The sequence below is a fragment of the Cinclus cinclus genome, chromosome Z (genome assembly GCF_963662255.1).
Source record: "Cinclus cinclus chromosome Z, bCinCin1.1, whole genome shotgun sequence".
NCBI classification, from domain to species: domain Eukaryota; kingdom Metazoa; phylum Chordata; class Aves; order Passeriformes; family Cinclidae; genus Cinclus; species Cinclus cinclus.
This window is the reverse complement of record NC_085084.1, coordinates 15,357,388-15,378,797: the sequence shown is the minus strand read 5'-3', so window position 1 is coordinate 15,378,797 and position 21,410 is coordinate 15,357,388. Positions and strand designations below refer to the sequence as shown.

At 41.6% G+C, this 21,410-nt stretch overlaps 1 protein-coding gene across 1 annotated transcript in view; it reads left to right on the top strand.

The window, feature by feature from the left end:
• The first annotated feature begins 365 nt into the window (after positions 1 to 365).
• MAMDC2 (MAM domain containing 2) overlaps positions 366 to 21,410 on the top strand; it is a 53,783-nt gene continuing 32,738 nt past the window's right edge. Inside the window, exons 1-2 of the mRNA XM_062513530.1 lie at positions 366 to 396; positions 485 to 598. Of these exons, the coding sequence (XP_062369514.1) occupies positions 366 to 396; positions 485 to 598 (145 nt within the window). The remainder of the gene's footprint in view (positions 397 to 484; positions 599 to 21,410) is intronic.

Here is a 21,410-nt window from a genome sequence, read left to right as displayed (position 1 = left end):
ACGCGCTGCGTACAAGAAACTTAAGAAAGCACATTTTCTCTATGCCGGGGGTGATACTCTTCCAAAGACTGCCCGGAGAGGAGGCGGCACCCCCCACTCCGGACGGCACTCCAGCCTCAGCCACTCCGGCCTGGGGACCCGTCCGGGGCCGACCCCGCTCCGGTGGGACGGGCCGTCCACCCGCGCTGCCCGCGGGCCCTCCCCGTCCCTCCCCCGCCGGCCCGGCCGCGCTGCCCTCCCCGCGCCCCGCCGGGGCAGCCGCGCTCTCCCCCTGCGCTCCGCGCTCAGCCCCGCCGCTCTCTGACTCTCACCCTGCTCAGCCCCGCCGCTCTCTGACTCTCACCCTGCTCAGCCCGGCGCGGAAGATGCTGCGGCTCTGCCTGCTCGCCGCTCACGGTAAGCGGCGGCGGGGACGCCTCCCGCCCGCGCCGGGCGCTGCTCCGGGCCGGGCTCGCCGTGACCGCGGCTCGTTTTATCCTTGCAGTTCTACGGCTCGCCGGGGCGGCTTTGCTGTCGCCCGGGTCGTGCACCTTCGAGGACAGCGCCTGCGGCTACCAGTGGGACTACGCGCATCTGCCCTGGACGCTGCACGGGGAAGGTGAGAGCGCTGCGGCTCCCCCGCGCTCACCTCCCGCCCGGCACCTCCGGCATCTCGGGGTGCCGCTCGGCTCTCCCCGGGGAACAGCCCGGTCACCGTGTGGGTGACTGTGCCTTGACAACTGGCGATGGGCTGGCGTCTGCGTTCGCCCGGCACAGGCACCTTCTCAGGTTTCTGCAGGATGCCTCAGAAATCTCCTTTCTCTGTCTTTCACTTTTTGGTGGGAAAAGGTGTCTTTCTTCAAATCCTTTTCCTAAAAAACCCATCGTACCTGTCACATTCCTGTTAAGCTGCATTATTTTTTTTTCTAAATATATTTTGGGTTCTACTCTAAAAGTGGATGCATATCTAGGGCAGGAGACAATCTTTGGCAAGAGTATCTTTACAACATATTAAGACTTCTCCGTTTTATAGTACTTCCAGTTCAACAGAGAAAGTCAAGTCTTTCAGTAAATTGTATTAGGCTTTACAAGACCTAATGCTATTGAAACGAGAACAAAATCCAGTCACTGCACAGAGTTTCCACACAACTACTTCTTGGTAAGTTTTCAGTGTGGGCTCCAATTTTTGACAGAATCTACTTGAACAAAAGACTAAACAAAAATGTGCACAGTATGGTTGTAATTGGGTAATAAAATAATTTAATTTTGATTATGTGTTCACCAAATTATCATTCATTAAGTGAAAGCTGTGCTCACACAGAAAAAGGGACTATATGTCTTTAAAGTTTTTAGCCCAAAAACAGGCTCCAGTAATAATGAAGAGGTGAGTACAAAGAGAAAGACACCCCCTGAAAACCCCTTAATCAGTGCTCCATTCAAAACTGACTGATCCAGTTTGGTATTCCACTTGTCTCTCAGTTGAGAAAAATTATTTTCCCCCCCTCCCGATTTGTACCCAGATTCTCATTTACACAAAATAAGTCACCTTCATTGTTACCTTTTAGATTAGTCAGTAGGCTTTGAGAATGCACAAAAACCCCTAACTAAAAAAAGCCTCCAAGGATGCCATAATTTAAATACTTGCTTTTTCTCTTATTTATTTGATATGTATTTCTTAGTTTATTCATTTATTTAAACATACATAGACTTTTCCTGTGTTTTTGAAGGTACTAGTGGAAATTCAGTAACTATTTTTGCTGTCCCAGATATGCCTCCTAGCACCATGCCCTCTTAGTCCATCTATCTGCAAAGCAGCACTTACTTCCTCCTTGTGATTTACAGGGAGCCACATGGTAGTTGTATTGATTCAGCTCCAAGGAACTGTGAGCTGCTGGGAGCAAAACCTGCAGAAATGGGTGTGTATCATGTTGTGCACATCCACACTACAGTGCTTCAAGATATAAGGACATTTGACCAGAGGTTTGGATCAGCAGCAGCCTGCTTTTTTCGGTGCACAGAACAACAATTTTTGTTACTGTAGTTCGATCGTTCTGTACAAATAAATGTACCAGTGGCTGCACAGCTTCTGTTATTGCACATCTCATTTTCAGAGATACTTAACTGAACTGTTATACTCTGGGAGGATGTGTGGTATACCAGCTCTCGTAATAGGCATAGTTCTGTCAGCATTTCCATTATAAACAGTTTTCCTGCAGTCTGTAATTTGATCATAGCAAGACATTCTGTGCAAACATTTGGCACACAAGGTGGTATATGAGTCTCCTCAGAAATACATTCATAGAATTGCAACTAAATCTAGCTGAAAATAATTCATTCAAATCTACACAGCAGGTGTGCAAAATTAGTTTTCCTTAGACGCTCTTTAATTATTTTGTCTTATAAAACCATGCCTTGGCAGCACTGTGTCCTGGTATTTGCTGGTCAGCGTGTGTACATGTGGTATTTACTGGGACAACAGAGGAAGTTAAGAAAGGGAGAGACAGCTTAGCTTTGAATTGTTCCACTTCCCCTTGCATTGCTTCAAAGTTGCTTTATTATTTTAAAATGTTATTTGTGGTATAGAATTGCATTCAGTAGGTCTTTCACAGGGATTATCTGACTTGCAGTGCAAGTTCTTGCATTTTATAAATCTCTCAGTACTGTACTCTTGTGCCAAACTGTCAAGGTGATGTAAATATAACTAAAACCGTGCCCAGAAATTTCCACTCCATACTTGAAAGTATTTTGCCTGGTTGCCAAGGAAGCCAATATCTTCTGATGGGCCAGGCACACAGAAAGGAAGTGTGAGAATAAGTTTTGCTTTTGTTTACAGCTATACAGTCCTACTTAAATGAATATGTTTCTAAGGTTCAGCTGCTGTTTTAAATGTTTCTGGCTTCTCTTTAGTGTTATGGTATTTCCAGCATAGAAGATTTTTTTGGTTTAATTTTAGAATTTCATAATTGAAAATATTTAAATTTTTTTTAGCTAAAGTTTCGATACCTGTAACTGGCATTTTAGGGCCCATTTTAATCAAGTGCAAATCAAAAGAAAATACCCAATGCTACAAACGATAGCTGTTTCACTCCTGAGTGCTTTACTCAAGACTGACAAATCAGGCCCTAGTGAAGTGAGTGTAGGAACAGCTACACAAGAAACAATTCAGGCATCTGTCCAGTTGACCTGTATTCCCATAAAACCTCTGCTTCAGTGTAACCCTCCTCAAGCTGTCTCATATGATTCTGGATTCATGAATAAGACCTTAAAGCATATCAAGGTGCTTTTTTTAACTGTCAACTTTTTCAGTCACTGGCTAGCTTGGTGTTTGCCATTTAGAGCTATAATGATTTTAGCAGACAGACACCATGCAAGGAAAAGTGTGACATACAGAAAAAGCTGTGGATATAAATTTCTAGTGAACCTTGGTTCAATTGAGAAGCACACCCAGCTGAGGTCAAGGCCCAGACTGGGTAAGTACAGCATCAGGCTGAGGCAGCATGCTCCCTAACGAGCCAGTTCTGTTCTCAGTGTAGCATGGGAAATTCCATGCAGTGTGCTTCATGTGTTTGTAGGATTCCACCAACTACACAAGAAATATAGTAATGTTGCTCAGGTAGAGATCATCATAATGTAATCCTGGTGCTGGAATGAGCAACAGATTAGCTTGTATGTTACCAGTGATAAGATGGGAAAGCCTTATGTGAATTCCTCCTATACATAAACAGAGGGGACAATGGTCCATTTTCATTGGTGTCATGAAATGATCCATCATCAGTGGTGGAAGCCCCCACAAACATTCTTGCAGTCATGATGCCTCTGAACAGATAATTTATCTTTAAGTTCAGAACATAAAACAAGGATTAAACTCTTGGACTCAACCAATGAATAAGAAATTTAGAAATCACATCTATATTCATCACTACTATAGTAGTTAGAGATAGTTGAGAATTTTTTATACCATGTTAGTTCTACTAACACCTACAGGTGTACAGAGCATGAGTTCATGTCCAGTTATTTTTTGAGCATAAAGCTTTGCAGGTGCATAGTGGCTGATTTCCACAAGATTTCACTTCTTTGTCAGTGGGATATGTATAGGCAAGGAAAATACCAGTTAATTCTAATACACACTATCAAACTGTAGAGGGTAAGATTCATCAAATAATCTTGAGATTTTCTTTAACCAAATTGGACAATTATTTTAGAGGACAGACATGTCCTTTGCATACAAATGCAAAATGGTCTTTGAAACAGAGGAAGATGCTGGGTATGATAGGCAGCAATCCTGAGTAGAGTACCACACAGACCCACTTACAACAGCAGTATGAAACACTGCCTCAGGTCAATTGTAGCCATTCTAAAGTGTTAGGTTTGGGCATTTTTGCCTTCCTCTTAGCCATGTCCAACACAGAGCTGGCCATAACCTGATTGTAAGAACATCCTGCTTACAACATTATTACAGATACATTTCATTAGACACAATAATTATGGCATGTCTTTTCTGTGACTCTGGGTAATGTTTACATTTCTGCTTAGAATATCTGTACAGCCCTTTTTGTGAACTGTGGGTATGTTTTGTTTTCCATTGCCCTTCACTCTAACAGAGACTAGTTTAATAGTGCTAAAAATAATCTGCATTTTGGCTGTCAGATTAAATCTGCCCTAATGGAGTTTGCTATGCTGCATCTGCTTGCCTGGATTTAAGCACTAGATAAGAAACTTGTCTAGTGAGACAGCAACCAACAGCAACCTACAGAAACTACAGCAATCTATAGGGAAGAGAGATTGTTTATATTAACAATGTGCTCTAAAAAGCAAGTGATCACTGTTTAATGTGCCCATGCATTGCCTAATGAGTTTTGTGGCACTGAAACACTAAAGCTACAACTGGTAGTTGATACAGCTGTATGCACCTGGCTCTCATAGGATAATTGACAACTTCAAGTGCTTATTTTTTTGAGTGATGCTTTCCTTCAAAAATTCTGGAAGTGTGTATTTCTTCATATCTCATATCACCAAGGATACATTTTAATAGCACACATTTCAGGGGTGTTAATAATGTTTTCCCTTTCTGCAGTATTTTGAAGGTAAAGAGATCAATTTCACTCAGAAGAGTGATGTAATAGATTAAATCACATAGAAATATGGCCTTATTTTCTTATTCTTAAAGTGTATGCCTATTTTTGCTGCATTATTCCGAGACACTGTTCCTGTTATATGCTCCAAACAGGCATCCATCAGGTGACAATTTATGGAAAGCTGGTGAGCAAGCAACAACCCCAACAACAGTTTCAGGAAACTAAAGTTTGTCTTTCTGAAAGTATTTATCATATAGCTACACTTAAAAATATACAGCAAATAATTTCAAAAGACAGGACAGCTATTACAGGCCATCAGATAAGTCAGGCGTGAGAGTAGCAACATACGGAATCTCAAATCTAAACATTGCTTGCATACCATTGAAATAGCTTGTCTTTACAGCTGTGCCATATGACTTAAAATTGACCTCTTTTGGTCTGAGCTCTCTGATCTTGAATGTCACATCATGTGATTGTAATATGCAGAGTAATGAAGCAGGTGATAATTGGCAATCCTAGATTTTGTGGCACAGCACACATGTTCATGTCTGATGTATGCTCCATTACAAACCTACTGGCAAATAAATTAGCACATCTGAAGTCTTAATTTTCTTTCCATCTATCTACTGTACTTTCCTGTACATTGGGAAGTACATAATTGGAAAATGTAAAAAAAGTTATAACATTACTGGCTTTGTACAGTTCTTGAGATGAGACAAGTGGTCTCACATGTTTGTTGGGAGATAGCTGTGTACTTGGGAGTCAAGGAGATTTGCACCAGCCTGTGCCTAGCTGCAGCAGAACCAGGCTGGGCATATCCCAGTGCTTGTTTGCTGGGGTTCTCAGTGGCTGTTTGCCAGTTCTTGCAAGTTCTCAGCTGATAAATTCACCCTGCCACAGGAGCTTATTAATTTGGGATTTCCAAACCAGGAAAGCCAGGGCATCTCTGCGCCCAGTGCTGTTTGATGGAGGGTAGAAGCCCTTAGATTGGCACATGGTCCGCTTTGCCTTGACCTGATAATTAAAATGTTGGTGTTCTTGGCCCAAGTAATTTAGTTTGGAGTGACAACTGTCCTTCATGAGGAGGGGGAAAAGAAAGGCTGACTCACACACTTCTTTTACACTTAGAATCTCATGTTCCTCTTGTTTTCCTTTACTTCTGGTGCCATATCTGCTGTCAAGTCAGTCGACTTGGACTACTCAGCCACCACTCTTGAGTTAGTAACTTGTTTCTTCATACTATTTTCCTGTTCAGGGTGTCACTGGCAACTTAATAGTAGTACTGTGTGTGAGGAGCCTTCCATCTTGCTCCAGTCTATCCCTTGCCTTGCTGATCCCAGTATGAAATCTTACATTTTGCTTGCTCAGGTATAAATTCCATGCCAGGCTTCTGGGTAATAGGATTTTTATTGAACTATGCCTACATTATAGTTCTTAGCATATTTTTCCCCATCTTCAGAGGCAGGTCTTGTGCAAAAAAAAAGAAAAAGAAAAAAAAGTCAGCCAAGAACATTATGTCTATCAAGAGGTTCAGCAGCAATTGCCTATGCATGATGACACTTGTGATAAGTCTGGCCTTTCCATTTACAGCACAGGAACAAACAAAGCCTAAATTGTTGTCAGTGAGTCACTGCATGAGAGATGAGTTTCAAAGCATTCCTCTTCTCCACACAATAGTAACGTTCTCATAAGTGCATTTTCACATACAGCTGTTACTGATTCAGTGCTTACAGAATCAACAGCTGCTGTAGTGTGCTTTACACTGAGCCATGGAATTTGGCCACAAGAAAGAGAGGATGACTCTTTGAAAATTCTTATTAACTGAATATACCTTTACTTCTGACAATAGGCTGGAATTTGTTTTGCATGGAAAAAAGCCCTGAAAATAGATAATTTGCTGATTCAATTAAAAAAAAAATAGAAGAAGAAAGAACTGTAAGACAGCAAAAGGGTATTTGGGAGTTGTGATGGAGGTGAAATTATCCCAGATAAAAAAAATCACTTGCATGTAACCTTCAGCCTTGCAGATACTGTTGAAGTTTGCTAAAATTCAAGTACAGCCATGCAAATCACTTGCTGAAAACTGCTAGAAAAAAAGAATGAAAGATGGAAATGAACTGAAGTTAAGTTTCTTTCAGGAATTTCAAGATGCAGCATGGCATGAGTTTTTTTTATCAGTAAATATGGCAGGCAGTACTTTGTGGTTGTTGCACCTGTTACACTACATCCATAATCATCTGAAAAATGAAGAGGAAGGCCAATCATTTGCCAGTCCATTTTTTGGAGGGAAGGGAAGAAATTTTCACTGTAAATTCCTGTCAAGATCCAGTGTGAGTCAAGATCTGTAGTGAGGAAAAGTAAACTTGTACTTGTGCTGAAAGGATGATCAGAAACACTCCAGAAGTATTGCTACTAGTAAAGAAGATTTGCATATGGTACAGACTGTTCAAAGCTTTAATAGAATCAGCCTGAAAATGCCCTAATGTTCTTATTATATAGGATACTATTTAGTAGAAATATTTGGAATCTTATTGAAAGAGTAGGTCCAAACCAGTTACACCTAGTTGGTTTTGTTAGCTTTTTTTGGAGTTTTCCCATTGCATTACCTTCTGAGACATTCTGCCCCCAGCCACCGTGTGTAAGAGCAGTAGAAGAAAAAGCTATAATTGCTTGACTGATTAAACTTAGCAAATAGGGCCAAATCTTCTATGGTTACATCTCAAGAAAATATACTTTAAAAATTAGAGATATTTTCCTTTAGTGTTTGAGTTTTTACTGTCTCAATAATACTTTTTAGCAGTTATGCAGGCCAGGTAAGAGGTCACGGTCATCCATGTAATTTCATATAATGCTTTGATATTGCTTTATATAATTTGAAGGATTTTATTGCTCCTGATGAAAAGAGTAAGCCTCTTTTGCCCCATCCTTCACTGTGTCTCTAGACAGCCAGAGATTAAAGTGTGATTATTGTAGTCCTTCTTCACCTCATAATCATGCCAAAGATTCCTACAATTTTATGTAACAGTATAGTGGTCGTGGATTAACAGAGTGTCTTCTACACTATGTTGCTGTTCCTTTCTTCCAGCACATTTTCCTTTGCCAAATGTGGCTGAAGATCAGTATTTGAGACTACTCTACAAGTGTGAGTAATTGTGTTGGTGTACTTTGAACGCTGTTTTAAATAGATACGTTCTCTGATAAACTATGAGCTACATGTTACTAGCACTTTGCTCTATTCTGAATGCCTTGTAAATCTAGTATGAAAATAACCATGAATCATGGTAATTAGATCTCCATTTGAAACATTACCTGGAGTCTTTTAGGAAACACATTCTTCACAGTTTTCAATTAGCAAACGGTTAAAATGTTTAAAGACTCACTGTTGTGATGTGCCAAGCTTCTTTGAATTTCCTGCCCCACACACTGTATTTGATATTAAAAATGCATAAAGAGCTACAGAAATGAAAGGGCAGATTACAGGTGTTGTACAGAGATACAAAACTATTGAAGGAAGTAATTCTCCATCTTTCAGACTCTTATTTTTTGGAAGCTACATCACTAACAACTGATCAATACTGTGAGACTGTTGCCTTGTCTATCCCTCATGGTGCAAAAAGATTGAAACTGGCTTCTGCATGACAGTGGAGTCTAGGGAAATGCTAATGCATTTGTGGCAATATGTTGTGCCTGGAGGGCAAGGAAGCCAGGCAATGATATCTCATCCGTGAATGAGCAGATTTCCCTGTTTTCTAATAAAAACATTGAAGATAATGTTCTAATGCACTAAACAAAATTTAGATTTACTCTGTAAACACTTCTCTTTAGTAAAATTCTAAGTGTTCCACAAAGCACTTTCCACTGGCAGTAGAAATCCTCAGCTGATACATAGATGGGGAACCTTAATTGTACAGTTTACTTAGTAATTCATTTGTAGATCTGGCAATGAAAATGTGACTCCCTTCACAGGCCTCTTTCACATTTGCTAAACAGTGTTTATTCCAGCCTGGAACATAGTTTCTTGCTTTTCACAAATTACCATGGACACGACTTGAGAAGGCCCTTGAAAAAGGCTGGAGTCAGCAGGTGGGATGAGTGCTTTCTTTGGGTTGGGGAACTGTGGAATACAGCAAACATCACTTTTAACATCTGTCTCTTCACTCAAGGGTTAGATGATGAGATTGGTGCCTGGCTGTAGGAATCCAACCTGCCTCACAGAGTTCTAGGTACCTGTAAGGTAAAGTCACTTCTGACTTAAAATCTTTATGGATACTGAGCACTGGAGGGTTTCTTGGGAGAACATTCCATGTTTTTTATACTGTGGCCTAGTTAGAAACAGCTAGGCAGAAAAAGCCCTTGGTGGATACCAGGCTGGACAGGATCCAGCAGTGTGCCCTGGTGGCAAGAGCAGCTAGTGGTGTCCTGGACTGCATTAGCAGTGCTGCCAGCAGCTCAGGAGTTACCCCTCCCCTCTGCTCAGCACTGTTGAAGCCTTGTGTGGAATTCTATCCAGTTCTGGCCTATTCCAGTTCTGTCCTTCCCAGTACAAGAAAGACATGGACATACTGGAGAGAGCCCAGTGAAGCATCATGAAGATGTTTCAGAGCATCTGTCATGTGTGAAAATTCTGCAAGAGCAAGGACTGTTCAGTCTGGTGAAAAGAAGGCTTTGGGGGGAAGTATATATTATAAATAAATACAAGGACCTGAAAGGAGGGTGCAAAGGGGACAGAGCCAGGGTCTTTCCAGTGGTACCCAGTGACAGGACCAGAGGCAATGGCACATTGCAGCATAGAATGTTCCCTCTGAACATTAGGAAGCACTTTTTCACTGTGAGGTTGCCTGGGAGGCTGCAGTTACTAAAAAGTTGTCTGGACATGGTTTTTTGCAACTGGCTGTAGGTGGCCCTGCTTGAGCAGGAGGGTCACAAGGAGATGATTTCTGAGGTGTCTTCCAACCTCAACTGTTCTGTGATGCTGTCGTATCTTTGTATTTTTGTCTGAAAATTGAAAAAGCCCTACTCCAGTGGTTTTTCAGAGATTATCTTCATGCACAGTAGAAGAACATAAGAATATCTGGTTCATTTTAAAGAAACAGAATAGTCACATGTTATGTGTAGATGCCTGATCCATTTGTATGTATGTGTATATGAAGTCTCTGCACCCTTATGGAAGAGATTTGTTTGTTGTAGATCCTGTTAGATGAATGATTTCTTAGTTGTAAGTAGGATGTGGAGAACTTGCTACTAACTGGTGTCTTTGGAGCTTGATTGTCATGTAGCTAATGTTTCTAATGCTTATGGCTACAGAATTTCATGGGAAGCAGAGAGGTTGAAGTTAGAGCACTCTGATGCATTTCGTAACAGGATCCTGTTTTTACAATTTCCTACTTTTAAAGTAATTTCCTTTTGAAAGCTTGTCTTTTTAGACATGGTTGTTATCCTGAGGAAGTTTTAGCAAAATACTTGTGCTACATCTAATCACTCTTGGCAGATCATTCTGCACATAAACCTCCTTGACTGAGACCACACTTTTGCAGCTGTTTGGCCAAAGTGAGTTGAGTTCATTTTAGGCCATATGAGAGAGTTGATGGTAATTGGCATCACTGTTCACTGGAGCCAGCAGGGAAGCAGATGAATGAATGGATATTGACTCTGAGTTGCTCGCAGCTCATCAGACTAGGTTCAGGCAAGTGATGAAACAGATGTAGATGTCTGTGCTCTCTCCCTAGCATCTGTTTGGGGAATAGAGTCCTTAATTCTCCCAAGCCATGTATCCTCAAGCTGACCTGCAGGTCATTATCAGTATTTATTGCTGTTGTCTGCTCCTAGCAAATCCCTCTTCTCTCCTTCTCCTGAATGCCAGATGCCTGGTGTACAGCAAGGTTTATTCCCTGCCTTAAACATGTAAACACTTGTGGCAAACAATGCAGTCATTTGCAAGCTCTAGGTAGGAGCTAGAACCAGCAGACCAGGTACTTGGTGACACATTTCTTCATGCTTTACAATCTTCCTGAGATATCTTTTTATCCCAGGAGAACCATATTTACGTACCCAAGTGTCAGGCAATAGTCAGTTTTGTCCTGTCTGATTACAGTAGAACAGCAGTGAGAATCTGTAGAAGAACTGGAGTAATGCCATTGTTGTTATATTTTGCCTCTACTCTATAGTAAACAATTTCCTATTATAGAGGCTGACAGTTTGGTGTCATCCTTAACTGTTGAGTTCAGAAGATTTACTCAATACAGACTGCAAGAAAATTAGGAACCTTTAGTATTGCTCTGGCTTTAAGCTATGGCTTAGTTTACTCCCCTAGCTGTGAGCAAAATCTCGATATGGTTTTCCAGAGTGTAAACTACTTTTTGATTGTGTAAATTCCTGAGCTCTTAAGGAAAGTACAGTGTGCCTTGAGTGCTAGTGTACACAGAGATACCTAAATGCAAACTGCAAATGCAGCTAGCCTGGTACCTGGATTTTAAAAGTGTAACAAATATAGCAACAATAATTTTTTAAAAGAAACTATATGTACTAGATCTTTTCATCCCTTAGAGGTAGGCCTTGGAGACATGCTAATCTGGACAAAAGCAACGATAAAATCTGATACTACACACAATAAAGCGTGTTTTTTAGTCTGTGTCAATATACAGGTTTGCTTAATGTTTGCATCTGCAGCTTAATCTTCAGCTTCACAGTGCTTACTGTCAGATATTAACATCTTCAAAGACAGCTTGGAAAACTTACATGTAGCTATAGGAATGCTTCATATTAAGAATTTGTTTATAGCATTTCACGTAAGGAGACCTTTAACATTTTATTCATGTATTCATATAACCAGGCAGTGCTAATCTAAGCTGTGCTTTTTAGAAGCTTAGTTGAAGTTCACTAACATGCACGAGAAATTCAACTGAATGAATCTTTTCTAGTTCCTATACAGACATTGCTTTGCACTTGAATTCTTACAAGACCTTTCGCAGAGGGATTACTTCCCTGACCAAGGATATGCTTGTGTGCTTGAGTGGAAACATGAGAGGCTTGATACCAATACCAGATCGTTCTCTAAATATAGCCACTTCTAGTTGTTGTTTTAAACTGAGTGTCAGACTGGAGGGTTATTAGGCCAGTAACTGTAGTTTGTTTGAAAAAGAAGAGAGAACATTGCACAGCGAAGTTGTCTTATATGGAAATCAGTGGTATGTGTAGTTTGGACTGCCACAGAGAGCTGTAATCAGTGTTTGTTTTTATATAAATTTGGAGTGAATATAAAGTGAATATAGATTCACAGCTGATGGGTGTTGAAGCCAAAAATAGGGTTACATAATCAATCTTCCCTTACTAACCTAAGTTATCCTTTCATGGTTGCTTAGATTTTGTGCTGGGGTTTTTTTTGTTTGTTTGTTTTGTTTTGTTTTGTTTTGTTTTGTTTTGTTTTTGAGAGACACCATTTTGTGTTTCCTGATAGTTATGCATCTAGAAGGGAGTTTCATTACTATGCCTATGGTTGACCTTCAGGTTAGCCCATTGAGAGAAAGTTGAAGCCCAGAGCAGTAAGAAGTCTCAAAGAAGTCCACAGCCTGAAAATATTTAAACAATTCTGTGAAAAGACAAAGAAACCTACTTTATCTTTGTAACTTGCTGGAAAAGGGAATTGTTGCCTGCTGGACATCTGCACTAGCAGAATCTTCCTCATAAGATCTAATTCAGCAGTTGTACCATCTGATTTTGCAGTGTGCATATGAGCTGTTTTGTACTGCAGTGAACCCCCTGGTAGGGAAGGATGGAAGGATGGCAGATGGAAGTGGCCTCACAGGAATATTTTTCTCTAGCCTGATGGAAGAAGGCAGCCTGTAAAGTCTTTTGGGAGAGATGTTTGCAGGCTTTACCTGGCCAGGGGTGAATTTAACCACAAGTCAGTGAGGTGGTTGTATGGTGTGCCTAGGGAATCTGCTGCAGTTTCCATTGGTGCTCCTGTGGTCTCTCTTGTCCCCTGAGGTACATGAAGGTGACAGGAAACAGCTCTGCAAAGGCATGGATGAGAGTTTAAGAGTGGCAGATTTCTCAAAGCCCTGAATTCATTAGATAGATAGACCACAGTAAATCTGTTGAAAAGGCTGATGAAGGAGTCCAGGTCAAAGAGCAATTGATACACAGCATGGAATTTCAAAATTTATCCAGGAGCCATGGCTCTGCTTTCCAATCACTACCTCTTCCAATGTTTTATAGCAGTATATTGCCAAACTAATTAACTTTTTTTCCAGAAAAGTGAGAGAATTATAAAAATTACGAAATTTCAACACCTGTGTCAGTCCAGTGTCAGCCACTTCTGCTGCCAATCATGTCTATCTAATACCAAAAGTTTTATGTCAGCAACAATCTACAAGCATCCACAACCAAAGAGCCATGAGCTGTGAGTATTCACAGAATACTGTGACAACTACAGTGAGCATCAGAAATGAGCACAAGATGGGTTGTTCAGTTCCAAAATTTATTCTTCATTAAATTATTCCCTGGTTAGATTAAAATCTAACTGATTACATAGGTAATACTCCAATTATTTGATTTTGCTCTTTTTTCCAGTTATGACATATTTTTAATTTTCAATTAAGCAATTAATTAAATTAATTGCTTTTAAAACACCAACTGTCATGAACGACTCTTTACTTACTGCTTTATTCTCCTATCTCACCAGCTTATTGCACAACTGCATAATATTTAATAATGTGAAGATAAGCACAAGACAGTACAGTGCAGGCACAGAATTGAGGCCAAGAAGAGGGATGGACTGTAGGGGGAAATCAAGACCACCAAAAACTACCGAAGCCCTCTGAACTATTTCCATAATGATCTAAAAGGATGCACTGTGTGTGGTAACTGATTTGCATAGAAGGCAAGAAACCTATCTCCAGGGCAGGGATAACTTACCTGTAGAAAGGTAACTCCACAAAGCCTGGGTGCTTGGGCACTTCCAGGACCCTGGACATCCCAGCTGGTTCTAGAGAGCTAGGATTTCTCTTTTTCTGTCTTCCTTTCTCTCTCTGTGTCTCCCTCTTTAATTAACATCTCTTTCCCTCTTCTCTTTTACCCTACCCCTTTATCCAAAATCTACTGCTGTGTGATTATATATGAAGTCAGGGACAAACACACCAATTTCCTTGCCAAGGGTGTAATTTACTAAAAAGTTTGGTAAACTTTTGCAGACCCTCTGACTTGTGTCATTCCTTTTGACTAGGATCTTCCATGAATCTTACAGAATCTTTCAGAAGATTTAGTTACCTATTTGCATTATATATTTTATTGACACTCCCCCCCTTGCAATTTTTTTAAAAATAGAAAAAGTAATATATATATATATAGCAAAGTTTTTTGCAGCATTCTTGTGTTATTACATTTTCTTAAATATGGAATGTGAATATTTTTTGCCTTAAGTGATTGTTTCTTACTAGGTCATCTTCTATCAGCTTCTTGGCAACTGTAGAGACCAGGCTTTTCCAGACTGGTATGTGAGCTCTTGTGCTTTCTTTCCTTCCTTAGAGCACTGCAGCTATAGGAATACTGACTCAGTACTTTGGGTTATATCAGTATCATGCACTGAAAAGTTGTCTTTTTCGTTTTTCCTGAGTTTCCAGTGGTTATAAATGTTTCCCTTGTTTTCCAAGATAAAACTTGGCAAGCATCTACTCTTGTGGCCTAGCTTACTCTCAGCTTTTGAGGTGTGGAGGAGCAACAGCTCTGGGAGTTTCCCCCTCTGTTTGCTCTGGAAGTGGGTCTTTCTCCTGCTTCACAGAAGAGGGGGAGGCTGGGGACCACATCAGAAGGTAGCACTGATACCATGTCTCATGGCAAATGTCTCTTGTTTGTGTGTGTTGTGAAGCAGCTGCTGATGCTATTTGAGTCTGTTGCTTGGAGCAGAGGCTGGAAAAGACACTCCTACGCCTTTTTACTCTTAAGAGTCAAGCAGCCTGTGTATGAAATTTTAACCCAAAATAACGGTTGTCCAGCTTGTCTAATCTCTCATTAACATTTAATAAGGAATTAATTGTCTCTGTATTCCCAGAGATGTCCATTGATACTTCTTGGATGAGCACAACTGCAGATTTCTTCAGTAAACAATCAGCTTTCTCTGCAAGCAGCAGAAGTTTCTGACTCCACAGGGTAACAGGCAAAACTGGTGGGACCAGCTGCAGGGACAGGCTTGAAAATCTCTTTCTGGATTTGTTTCACTAGAAACAAAGCAATGAGTCACTGCCAGTGACAGCCAGACATGCCAGCACTCCTGTTGGGGCTGTGAGCAGTGTATGGGAGCGCTCACATGCGCCCAGCACGGGCTTCTGGCTCCCATTTCCCCTCAAGGGATTCATGTTTGCAGAAAATACTTTTTCAACAGAGAATTCACTCTTCCTGGGGAAGCTGCAGACACAGAGAACATGTGTTGGGATCAGCACTCAATGTGTTTGTTGATGCTGCATGAACTTTGGTAACGCCTTCATGCATTCCAGCATTTGTCTTGTCTCAACTTCTGAGTTATACTTTATGGCAAATACAACACTAAAAAGCTTTCTCAGAAAACATGGAGTAAGGACTGTTTTTAGAAAGACCACACAAAGCTTGGCAGATGGAGCAAAGTTATTTCTGCAAGGTTTATTTTCTGCATAGTTTGTTTTTATTCAGAATAAATGTGAGGCACATGCTGCTTAGTTAGGCTTGTGTGTTCATGCAGTTAATACCAGCACAGGCAGGCCTCCACACTGAAAAACGACAGCAGGAACTGGGAGGAAACAGGAGGGTAGTGTCACAGTGTGCTTATTCTATTCTTTATGCATATCCGAGAGTCCATCTGAAACCACTCTTGGGTACTAACAGCCAGTTGGGAGGAGGTGAGGTCAGACCTGCTGGCACATTTTGGGGTTCTTTAATTGCACTATGAGCTACACTCAAATGTGGGGTGCACATTTGCAAGTGAACCACTCCTCTGGGATAGTGTTAAGTGGCCAGTGAGATTCAGCACACCAAGTTTAAGTTAATTTAAACAGTGTTTTATGGATCTACATGAAGTTCATCGATGTCTGTTTGACCACCCTAGGATCACAGAATCACAGAATATGCTGAGTTGGAGGGGCCCCATCAGGATCATCAAGTCCAACTTGTGGCCCTGCTCAGGACACCCTAAGAGTCATATCCAATGGCTGAGATCATTGTCCAAACTCTTCTGGGACTCTGTCAGCCTTGGTGCTGTGACCACTACCCTGGGGAGCCTGTTCCAGTGCCCAACCACCCTCTGGGTAAAGAACCTTTTGCTGATATCCAACCTAAACCTCCCCTGACTCAGCTTCCTGCTGTTTTCTTGAGTCCTCTCACTGATCTCAAGAGTACAGAGATCAGTGTCTGCTCTTCTGCTTCCTCCTGTGAGGATGCTGAAGAGCACAATAAGGTCTCCTCTCAGTCTCCTCCTCACCAGGCTATTTAGGATATAAAATAAGAAGAATAAGGCCTAATAGCCTTAGTGGTCCCTTAGGGGGAATAATAATAATATAATAATAGAAAGTGTCTAATGAAAGGCTATAAATTCAATGACTTTGGAAAGTTTTGTCAAGCTTTTACGTTGACTGTGAAACAGGAGGCTGTGAGGACATCTTGAAGAAAACAGTCATGAACTGGCAGGGTCCGATTGATAGATTTTTTTTTTCAATTACTCATTTGCATCTCAGGTTTTACTTCAGTCTTGATAAGTGTGTCTTACAGCTCAAGTGGGGTATGTTGAATTCCTTTGTGAGCAATTGCCTGAAGAAAATAGTAGGTATTCACTAGAATGACATTGCAGAATGTGCTAAAATTCACCAACATTCCCATGAGCTTTTCACTTCAAAAGTAATCTAGAAAAGAAAATGGAAATATTTGAGGCTTGTGTTACAAATAAAGTCTTAGCATCTGTGATGACAAGTATGCCAGGACAGCAATGGAGCATTTGAAGAAGATGCCTGAAGGAATTCATTTGTTGACAGTTGCCTAGTGAGGGGAAGCAGAGAGGCCACCACAATGTGACAGACGTGTGAGGACTTGACAGGGACAGAGTTGGCAGAGCCCTGTGCCTGGTGACCTCCAATAGCCTGAGGTAAATTCAGATGTGTTAGGTGGTTCACTGAGTGCTACAAAGAAGGATTTGAGTAGCTATTTTAATTAAAATAAAACCTAGGGAAGCTAAAATATTTCAAAACTCAGTTGCTTACAGTGAACAGTTAGACATGCTGTAGAAAGCCAAATGTTGCTTCCTAAATCTCCTAAATGACTAAGCATTCATACCATTCACTGGCATCTAACTCCTTCTGTTCCTTATACTGGAGTATGAGCAAGGAATTGTATTTTGCTTTTGATACTGAGTGATCCTCACTCATTTTGGATAGTTCAGTTATCCTGCTTGGAGCAGAAGCTCCGTGACTGAATCTCCTTCCAGTGATTCTAGGGACTGCAACTACTCAGGGACAGAGGAAAGAATCCCAGGGCATCAACCCCTCCCCACAGAGGCCCAGAGCATCCTGTAAAGTACTTTGTGAATTTTATGGATATTGAGACCATCAGTAAATTCACCACTGTGTGTCTGAGATGTTCTAGAGATTACAGTTGTATATCTTGGGACTCCTTTGATAAACCCTTCTCCAAGTTTGCAGATTCTGGCTCAGTCTGTCTGCACACCTCATACACACCCTCAGTCACTACCAGCCCCTGCCAAGCAGGAATGATGCACAGGACTGCAAGCCTAGAAGCATCTCTAATAAACTGAAGCCAATCTTTGAAATGGTTAATTGATGGATGTAATTGTGCAGAGCTCCAGGAAATGTTAGCTGTGCACCTGGTAGTTGTGATGTACAACATCAATAGATGTGCTCTTTGACTGAAGGTGTTTTGTGGTTGTGCATCTTCACCATTGCATGCACCTGGTCCAGGATGAAGCTTGCTGGGGCAGAAGATGGGTCTCTGCAGCTGCTTTCTTGCTTAGGTTACTCAAGAGTGGCCATTGAGTGAGTAGAGAAGGAGCTAAGGGGATAGTGATAAACTCATTACAAGACAGTGATCTCCAGCAGTGTTTGGAAACTGATGGTGTGGCTAGGCCAGGTCCCTCAGATAACCTGTGACCAGGTCACTGCCAGCACTTGCCAGCAAGCTTTTTCTATAGCCAGCTGTTTCAGCTCATGTGGCTCACCTGTCTGCAGTTCTGTTTGCATTTTATGATGTGCGATCATTGATCAGTCCACCATGAGCCTGCCAGTTATCCCAATGATTCCAGTATAAAGAAAGATTATAAAGCCACAAAGCTTACATAAAGCAGGAATCTGAACTCATGGGAGTTCAACTTCTGATGCCAGTGAAACCAAATACATATTTAAAGTATTTTTTTCCCATCTGTGTAGGCCCAGTGGAATACCAGAATAAATATAATTTCTACAACCAAGCAGATCTGTAGTTTCCCTTGGAGAGATAAGGCTTGTGGACAAAGGTTACATTTTAGTTGATCTGTAGGTGGGAGAGACAGACATGAAGTGATTTGGCAGATGCCAAGAGATCAGATCCAGGCAGTAGAAAAGTTTAGCTTTCATGATCTTGCATTTAGTGCATCCACATGGTTTACAAATGCACTCCAGAAGTCAGGGAAATCCTGGTCCAAGACCTCCTATGCATGCTGTGACCCATGCATGCATGCATGCATGCTCTGTCAGGCAGGAAAGCCAAGTCATGATGGGCAGACTTCTGTTCCCTGCTCATGACAACTCCGAAGCTTCTTCCTCTCCCTCCCAGGGCCACTGTTTTCCTGTGACCAGAGTCTCCCTGCTTCCCTAAGTCCAGGAATACTTCAGAGTTTGGCTTATATGGTGAGCACAATGGGATTTTAGTTTAACCCCTTTGCAGTACTCCAAATACATTACTCAACCAAGAAGTCTTTACTTTTGACGTACAAAACCTGATCTTCCAGATGATGGAAATCCAGGCATACAGAAACCAAAACAGGGTTGATTGAGTTGGAATATCTCTTTCTTCTATTTCCTATACTCTTACTCCCCATGGCTGTTCTTGTCACTCTGATCCAAGGAGAACTGTGGCCTCATAAATGCCCCTCTTTTAAAACACAACAAGTCCCTTGTTTCATGGTCTGCCTCACTAAATTCCTTGTGTTGGCTCCCTGTGGAGTGCTGGCCTACAGTTTGATGTGAATTGCAAGTTTTTTTGTGGATTGCAAGTTTTTTCTTCAAAGATGTGCCACCAAAACTGTGTGGACTACAGTGGGCAGGTTTGCTTTTGCTAGGCTGAGGTGTGCCCATATCACAGAGCACATTTTGTGCACAGAATACAGAGCAGAGCTCATAATATGTTACCTGCATATTCCAGCACACCATACCATGTGCACCTGTGTAAGAAAATAAAAGGAATGATGAGCAAAGTAAATAGACAACATAATGCAAAGGAGTGAAATTTTGTATTTTTCTGCTGAAGGAGAGATGCTCTCCATCAGGGCAAGCAGCTGTGTTGGAAGAGATGTCACAGTGCATTCCTCTGTGTGCTTGATCCTGGTGGAAACATGATTTAGCACAGAAATAGAGCTAGTAATGAAAGAGATGAGAACTGTGAACAAATGGATGCCTGGTAATTTCTACTGTATCTGTTTTTTATCTTTAATATTTCCTGTGCACTGGGAGGAATGGAAATTCATTTAGGATGCCAAAGAATAAAGAAAAACTTCTTTGAATTATTTCCCATCCAGAAATCCACAGCAGAGAATCTTATGTCTCCAAACATTACCTACGTTCTGCTGATGTATACCAGCTAACAGGAATCATGGAGATGTCTTTTGGAAAGAGCTGTTTCAAGGAAAATCAGATACCAAATGAAAACTTGGCAGCCTTTGTGTCAGCAGATGAAAAGTTGCTGAAATTATGTAATGAGTAGCATGAAAATGCAAGTGCTGTAACAGGTGTTACAGCAGAATACTGAGACTGATAGGTTGCTTGGAAGAACAGAAACAAAATTTGAAAGTGGATAAAAATTATTAAGACCATTGTGAAAGGAAGAAAACCCACATGCTTGTGGCTCGGGACAAACAGATCTGGTGCATGATGTAAGTACCTTGGGACTTGAAAGAGAACGAAGAGAGGAAGCATCCCCAGTGCAGTGGATCAACTCCTCTAAATCAGAAGCAGAAGACAGCAGCTCAGGCGGGACCCTTGCCAGACTTTCACAGGCAAGCTGACAGATGGAGGCTGGAAGACTTTTCCAGGGTGGTAGCAGATGCAAGCAGATGCTGCAGTCGCAGAGTATTTTAGGGCTAATTGTATTAGTTTTGACAGGCTTGTTAACAGCTGTATTTCTGGACTTCCTGGGGGAGCAAAGGCCAGGACAGGAGGTGGAGCTGGTAGTTAATTCATAAAGCCATCCTTTTGGAAAGGAGCCTTGGAAGATTTATGCCCAGGGCTGACAAACAGGAGTTCTCTGGCCTTGTCTGGTGAATGAGGCAAGAAAAAGTTAAGTCATTAATCTCAGTCCCTGCAGGGAGACTCAGTTCATAAAGTAAGGTGAGATGGAGGGAAAGCTGCTGGAGGAACTCCTGTTGTCAGGTTTGTCTGTTTGGCCAGAGGAAAGTGGGTGTCTACCTGGTTGAACTGCCTGGGTGTTCATCACACCATGCTGTGTGTGATTCTTTTATTTTTAATAAATACTACTCAGCTTTGTGAGAGTTACCTGGAAACCCTGTTGACTCGTTGAAGAAGATGGCTAGCACAGGGGCAGATCCAGTGGAGTATTCAGGTTCCCTCCCTTCCTGGAAGGGCAGCCAGCGGTGGTCAGGTGGGACCACAGGCTTTTTCTGCAAAGAAGTGACAGCTTTAGGCTTGAAACTGCTGCTGCCCCTGTAAACACAGAAGAGAAGGAAAAGCCTTGACAATAGCAATGCATGTCAGTCGCTGCAGACAACAAACACAGAACACCCACCTCCTGCTTCTCCATCCCTGAGCTGTTTTCACAGAGCTGCTTTTAAGAAACCATGGAGGAGACAAAGAGGCTTAAAGAATAGAATGTCTTTTCAGTGATGACAACACTAATTAGTGCCAGGGTACACCATGTAGGTCGTCTGGTGTGAATCTAACAGTTTACCAGAAATAAAATTATCTTTGGCTTGATGGGAATGACAACACCAGTTATACCCTGCAGCATCAAGTAGCTTTAATCATGGCATCACCCTGAACGTTTTGGGACTGAGTTTCTATGTTCATTAATGTGCCAGGCTTTTCTACTCAGCCCTGCATGTGTTGTGAGTATATCCATCTGTCCAGGGGAGAAACTGCTGCTGCAAGTCTCCCAAGGGCCAAGGGGAATGGATTAAAC